Source organism: Lycium ferocissimum, chromosome 4, assembly GCF_029784015.1.
Source record: "Lycium ferocissimum isolate CSIRO_LF1 chromosome 4, AGI_CSIRO_Lferr_CH_V1, whole genome shotgun sequence".
NCBI lineage: Eukaryota > Viridiplantae > Streptophyta > Magnoliopsida > Solanales > Solanaceae > Lycium > Lycium ferocissimum.
Genome location: NC_081345.1, coordinates 6,587,744 through 6,595,436, shown reverse-complemented (window position 1 = coordinate 6,595,436; position 7,693 = coordinate 6,587,744). Strand labels below are relative to the sequence as shown.

Below are 7,693 nucleotides of genomic sequence, written 5' to 3'. Positions count from 1 at the left end.
TATAGGTCTTTATCCTGGAATTAATCGAGTTGCGCGCATCTTTGTGGGATACACAGTTATGAAAAAAAAGAGAGAAAGAAGGTACTTTGATGGGGTAAAAACTCTTTTATATATAGTGCATATAGATAGTATAATTGGCAAATTTCAATTATAGGTAACTTTTGCCTTTACCTTTTCCATTAGCTTTGTAGTGATCAGTCTCCAAAAAGGACCCCCTGGTGACCCTAGCTCCATGAAAGCCACATCTATCAATTTGTTCTCTCTCTATAAAAGCATAGAATATATCTAACCAACAAAGAAGGCTCCTCCTTGGCTCCTTCTCTACCATGACTGACCCTAATTTCTACTCCCAAAAACAACAATGGCTCAAATTCAACAACCCTAATATTCATCATTTTCCTTCTTCTAATTACCCTCCTCCTAATTTCCTTCACAACTACTTGTACTCATCAACTAATTATCAAGTTTATAATTACCAAACTCCTCCTCCTTCTCCTCCTCCTTTCAAAGAAGCCCTCCCACTTCTCAGCTTATTAAGTCCAATAAAACATGATGATGGTGATGAAATACAAGAACCTTGTTGCAGTTCTACACATGAGGGTACTATGGATGTGATAAAAAAATCTAGAGATCATCAGCATAATTGTACTAAAGATGACGATGAAGACGAAGAAGATGTTACTGTAGCACTTCATATAGGTCTACCAAACCCTAGTACTGCTGATCTGGCTTCTATTACTGAAAGCACTAAAGATACTGAAGAAATTACTGATGACCTTCATGATCATGATGTTTCCATCTCCATGAATATCATAAATACAAGTAGCAGACTCAACAAGGGACAGTATTGGATTCCCACTCCTTCTCAGATTCTTATTGGTCCTACTCAATTTTCTTGTCCTGTTTGCTTCAAGACCTTCAACAGATACAATAACATGCAAGTGAGTTCTAAATTTTCTATACCTAAACTTCTTTTTCCCCTATTGCTCATCTTTTTATTTTTTTGCCTTTTTTCAAGAACTCACTCCCCAGATGATGTTCTTATCTTTTTCTTTTTGAATATAAGAAGACTAGTATATGTTTCTAATATTTTTCTTGAGTTTGGGGACTGAGATATGAGTAAATTAACAACCAGATCCAAACAAAGAAGGGGCCGGGGTCAGTGAACTTCATTTATGTGATTGAATAAGACTGGGACGATGTTCTTTATGCTTTTATTTACTACCCTGAAAACCGTGCAAGTTAGCTCTCTACAGTTAATTGTTTCAGATTGAACTGTTTCCATTTTTACCGGATTCAGTTTCAACTTGTCCGTTATAGACATACAGTCTGCAACCAAAGGAGTTATAGATGTCCAACTTTCTTACCTAAAACTTTCATGATTTCAACCCTCCTCAGATAAAAAAGGAATAATTACAAGATCAGATTTCCAATTTAATTCTTGAAAAGTCTGTCATGATATATATGGCCAAAGTTCTACTGTGTTAATTATGGTAGCACTCCGAATTCCTTGAAAACTGCTCACTATTCAGGGAATTACTGTTCACAGTAAAGACACACTTCTCATAAGTACTTGCCAAAATAATGGGAAGGTACATGTTCATTGTCACTTTGTGGCAGGCTTATTGAATATTGAATTTGTGCACCTTTTTTATTTTTATGTTTCATTCTTTTACACGGAAGAGATTTTGAAATACTTCCTCCTCTTTCTTGTCATTCCTTGTCAAACGACAGAGTGATCAACACTGGTGTTGCATTACAGGAAAAACATACTTCATTATGGTAATCATATATGCAGTATCACTTCACTTAAGTTTGTTATATAGCTCCTCGAAGCTTGTTCTCATAAATGGTAGTACTAGTATTTCATATAATCAATACAACAAAGATATTAAGAAAATATGAACCATTGATGATTAAAATCTTGGTTCAAGTTCTCACAATATATAGCCCATCTCATCTAAAATCTTAATTAACGTTAGAGAAAGCATATTTTGATTTAGACAAAATACCTCAGATCCCCCTAAAGTTAGCGTGTTTTATTAAGATCTCTTGTACTTGACTTTTTAATAAATGTTACCCCCTTAAACAAGAATTGGTCCTAATTACCCCCACCCCCACCCCCACCTATACTTGACTTTTTATAATCATTACCCCCTCAAAAGAAAAATGGTAAACAAAGAAAAAAATTGGTAGCTGTATTTTAATGGAGGAATAGAGAAGATATATGGAAGGGGATAAGCGCCATTGGAATGACTAAATATAAAAGGAAATGGTATTCTAGATTTTTTTACAAATCAGATTAATATGATGAGGCTGCTATTTTACACTCTTATCACGTGCCAACTATCATTTGAAATCACTTGGATTATAGAAAAGTCAAGCACACAGGGTAACTAGGACCAGTTATTATTTTTTTGGGGTTGGGGGGGGGGGGGGGGGTTAATGATAACAAAAAGCCAGGTACAAGAGGGTAACTAGGGCGAGGCATAGTTTAAGAGGTATTTGAATAAAACGCGTCAAGGTCTTTAAGTACTCTGCCTTATATTTACTTATATTATGTCTTCCACGGCCTCTCACATGTAGACATGTACTTCTTTTTTGTAATGAGTGGCAATGAGGATTGAACCCGCCAAGATTTCTATCTACTCAGATACCATATCGCTAAACTTGTGTGACTATCCAATCTTTCCTTTTTGTAACAAAAACCACCAGTAAGGTGGGGGTTTAGGCTGACCCTACCTGTTCATATCAATCAAAATGATATAATGGCTTAAATTGTTAGAGAAAACAAATTTTATTTAATTAATATGTCTGATATATATATGGTGCAGATGCATATGTGGGGGCATGGGTCTCAATACAGAAAAGGACCAGAATCTTTAAGGGGAACTCAACCAACAGGGATGCTAAGGCTTCCTTGCTATTGCTGCACTCCAGGCTGCAGGAACAACATTGATCATCCAAGAGCAAAGCCATTGAAAGATTTCAGAACACTTCAAACACATTATAAAAGGAAGCATGGAATTAAGCCCTTCATGTGTAGAAAATGTGGCAAGGCCTTTGCTGTTAGAGGAGATTGGAGAACACATGAGAAGAATTGTGGCAAGCTTTGGTACTGTATTTGTGGATCTGATTTTAAGCACAAGAGGTCCCTTAAAGATCATATTAAGGCTTTTGGTCAAGGACATGGAGCTTATGGCATTGACACCTTTGAAGAGGAGGAAGACCCTGCATCTGAAGTTGAACAAGACAATAATGACCTATAATTTCTAATCACTTGCTAATTAATCATGTGAAAAGTTGATGGTTTTCTTGCAATTAATCAGACACTGTATTTGAAAAAAGGAAATGAATGATTAGGGCAGTATTATGTGAAGTGAGTTGTACGTAGTCACTCATCTAGGCTAGCTAGTTTGTGCTAATTAACCAAACATTTAGTTAATGCTTTGTTTAGTACCTGTAAATGTTTTCCTTTTGCTTTCAAATCAAGGTACGTTACGTAGTGAGAAGATGATTTAATTTGATCTTCCTTGTACTATTTGCTCAATGATGGTGGTCAATTTGTATTCACCTTTTTGAGTACTAATTGATTGCTCGAATTCTGATGAGTAAGGACTTAAGTTTATTTGGACATGTCTTGTAGTACTTTACTTTCCTATATCTAGGATTTCGCGGAAACAAAACCATATGATCGATATGGGCACTGAACATGGGAAACACTGCCCCGTAAAGTATGGGAAAACTATCTCCATGAAACATGTAAGATATGTGGGACTTAATGTCCTACCCCAAAACACTAGCTTATTTTGTTACATAATTATAATCTTTAAAATTGAACATCAATACCTATAGAGAAGATAAGAATTTTTGTTTGTCACCGTGAGATCAAGAGAATTATTTTTAAAAAGGTGATCCCCAATCCGGCAAAAGAAAACTTATGGGGACGCGGCTACAAAATTACGCCACTTTGACATAATTAAGTGATAAATTGAGGTAAAAACTATATACTCCCTGTGTCTCAATTCATGCGAAGGTGTTTGATTGAGTACGGAAATTTAAGAAATAAAAGAAAACTTAATTTTGTAATTTTGTAGATAAGTCATTGATATTTATGTGACTATAATTCATCTCATTAAGATAAATAAATGGGCATTTTAAAGCTAGATTGTAAATAAAAACGTGTCATTCTTTTTGGAACGGTACTAAAAAAGGAGGAGTGTCACCTATAAATTGAGACAGAGAAAGTATTAATTTGTCATGGTTGATGAACTTTATGCAAAACACTTATGACATGCATTTGTTGATTGGGTTTAACTTCTATATGCTGATAGTGTAAAAAATCAGGTCACCCAAATGATGATTATAGGTAACCAACCATCTATAAAAAGTGAGATTAGTTATCTAAACCGCAAAAGGTTAAAATTACACTGAATCCTTACTGATTTGTTAGATATGTATCGAATACGCGGGTAAGTACTCTGTGAGCACTAATTCCGTTGCCTATGATAAGATACCAATTACGTATAATTGTCGCTTACCTATATTTTGGAATCAATGGACATGGTAGGGGTCCTGCCAAACCCCCATCACTACGATGGTGACGGATTTTGGAAAAAAAAAAAAAAGTATTCTCCGCTCGCCAAGGATATCGTCCGGCCAACTACAGTCTCTCCTACGAATGATCTACCAATTCAAATGTAAGGGAATTTCCATATTGGTGTAATGAATATTTCACTGATAATTTCATGTAGTAATAATAAATTAATGTAATTAAAAAGTCGTAAGGTGCTACATTTCTGATGGCGTTGCCCGACTTCATTATTAATATAAATTGGACAACAAATGATTATAAGCAGTCATCAAGATTAGCTTTTCTCTTCATGATGTTAATTCGTTCATTGGAGCGATATAGGGAAGCTTTTTAAGATAAGAAAGAAAAGGGCGAACAGAAAATTAAAGTATTACTGGAAGAAGACCAGCAATAAAGATTTTACCAATGATTACATGCATGCAATTATAATTAAGGATGATCCAAGTGGGAATTTCTTTTTCTCTTTCTTTCGCCTTTAATGATTCGTTATCTTTAAATTAATTCTATATGAGTTTTTCAATATAGTGATTTGGGTCTCTTAAGAGGTAATTACAATAACCGTTCACAAAAAATATAGTGGGATTATTAACCTAAAAGATCTGATAAATTAATCACTTGCTACAATAGGTTAAAATACAATGATAATATAAAAGTTTTTTATTATTACAGTTTGGTTCATGGGATAAGGTGAGATCTTCCAGGATTAAGTTTGGCATTAAAAGTTATACTTTGTTTGTTGAAGGTATAACTAATCACGGGATAAATTTATACATTTAACAAAACAAAGTATATATTTAATCACAAACTTAATTCTAGGATATCCCACCTTATCTCATCAAATTTGGTATTATTTTATCTTACGTGGAAGGTGAGATAAATTAGTCAAAAATTATAATCTCAAGATTATAATTTCCGGATAACTTAATCCGCGAACCAAATGACGTGATATAAGTATTTCGATAAGACTTAAATATCATGTTGTGCTTGTCATTGTTTATTTTATTTTAAGTAAGTCCACAAGAAAGTATGTGAAATAATGGATGTGTTGTTAGGCATATAGGTCACTGGAGTATATTTCCCAACCAATTGCTGTGGCATAAGCTTTTCATCCTGCAAAAACAACCAGCTTTTGAGGTGCATATGATACCCTTTTCCTTTTCCTCGGTTAGTGGATGCATCTGTATCTTAATTATATATATGGAACATATACCATTTCCTATTCACTTATATATTCTTGGGAAAGATATAACTCAATACTAACTAGAGAGCTAGAAAACCTTTTTAATATTCCCTTTAAACTAAAAGATTTCCAAAACTTATAAAAAGAATTTCAACTAAATAAATTAAACGAGGTAGTTGTACGTACTCCAGGTGAGTCCAATCAAAATTTCTCTGATCCATTAAGTGGATTCGTGTATATCGGATCAATTTGAAGTTGGAAGTACGAGAGCGTACCGAGCAAGATTTTTTGAATATTTTACTCATATATATAGTCTTTCTAAAAAGGCTACAAAATTTGGCAAACTTAAAATGCTGGATCGATGAAAATAGATGTTACTTTTTCTTGAAAATAAAGGAATTATAATTAGGATAATAAGAAGTCAAATATTACAGTAAAGTCTCGGATTGTATGATTATCAAAGAATTTGAGTTCTAACGCAATGCAAATATTATCGTTTGATTGCTGGTAAGAATTATGCAAGTATCAGTAATGGAGGGAGTAGTTAGGATGGAATCTATTCAGAAGAAATTGCACAAATTTCCATTCAAATTGGTTTTTAATTTTTGCCCTTTAGCAATCGAATTTATCCCTAGTGAGACATAAGTTCTTAAGTCAAGGGAGACATAACTTGTGAGATATTATAATGAGAAAATATAAACTTATGCCACGCGAAAAAATTGTTTGTTATTAGCGGAAAAAATTAAAGACCAAAGACAAAATAGGGACATAAGTGCCAATAACCCATGTATGTATTATTTTATGCAGGGTTTAGTTATTTCATCTTCTATCATGTATAAAATAATACTCCCTCCGTCCCAATTTATGTGGTACCATTTGACTTGGCACGGAGTTTAAGAAAGAAAGAAAGACTTTTGAAATGTGTGGTCCAAAGCAAGATTTATATAAATGTGTGACTGTAAAGGATCTCATAAAGTTAAATTGTTTCTAAATATAAAAAATTGACATTCTTTTTGGGACAGACCAAAATAAAAATGGTGCCACATAAATTGGGACAGAGGGAGTACATAGATTCCCTCAAAACACCGTATTTGGTGTGTTGCATTTTGTACATAGTATTAGCAAAAAATGCTACCGAACATGATATTACTTTTACTCGTGCATGATTTAATCAAAGAATAACATAGCTCATCCTAACCGGCTACGGAGCGACCCCTTAATAAGTGAAGTCATCCACACCCCCTATCATAAATCATTTTGGAAAATATTACTATTACAATCGATGTAGGAATTTATTCTCCAACACTACCCTTAAACACGTATTGAAGACAATTTAATTTTGGAAAATATGAAAACACGTATTCATACAAACCCCAAAACTGGCCACCTCTCCCTAACCAAAATTTACATCACAAACCTTCAAACCCAAATATCTCAAAGCCAGAAATATTCATGATGACCCCCTAGAAACGTAGAGAGAACATCTAATCTCAGTTTCTATCTCTTCTTTTAATAATTAGCTCCGAGTTGAGAGAAGAAATGCTTTAAAAAAAGTTTGATTTTCATACCATGTGAAAAAATATTAACCCAAAAGTTTAAAGCAATGAGTGAAATAGGCCAGAACACTATAAATCCTTTGGGATACATGTATACAACCAATGATGGGACAAGAATATTCTTTAACAGATTATTTCTAAGTTCATATATCAGGAGTAAAGCGATAATGTGTACTTTTTATTCAAGACTTTGTTTAACATTTTTTAAAATTTTGATTTTAATAATGTAAAAAAAAATTGATTGGCTACATATTATAGTGGTTTAGTAAAGATAAATTCAGGTAAAGGGTTAATAAAATAATCAAGAGGCTGCAAGATGGGAATTGCCTCCTACAACAAAAAACCTTGTGAAATCTGATCACT

The 7,693-nt window shown here is 33.7% G+C and overlaps 1 protein-coding gene across 1 annotated transcript; it reads left to right on the top strand.

The window, feature by feature from the left end:
* Positions 1–218: 218 nt before the first annotated feature.
* LOC132051477 (zinc finger protein WIP2-like) lies at positions 219–3,634 on the top strand. Its single transcript, XM_059442557.1, has 2 exons — positions 219–941; positions 2,835–3,634. The coding sequence occupies exons 1-2, from the start codon at positions 327–329 to the stop codon at positions 3,267–3,269; spliced, it is 1,050 nt and encodes a 349-aa protein (XP_059298540.1). The 5' UTR covers positions 219–326; the 3' UTR covers positions 3,270–3,634.
* Positions 3,635–7,693: the final 4,059 nt, after the last annotated feature.

Coding starts and splice junctions, on each gene's coding strand:
- LOC132051477 (XM_059442557.1), top strand. CDS start 327: ATGACTGACCCTAATTTCTACTCCCAAAAACAACAATGGCTCAAATTC. Junction 942..2,834: donor ACAGATACAATAACATGCAA/GTGAGTTCTAAA, acceptor TATATGGTGCAG/ATGCATATGTGGGGGCATGG.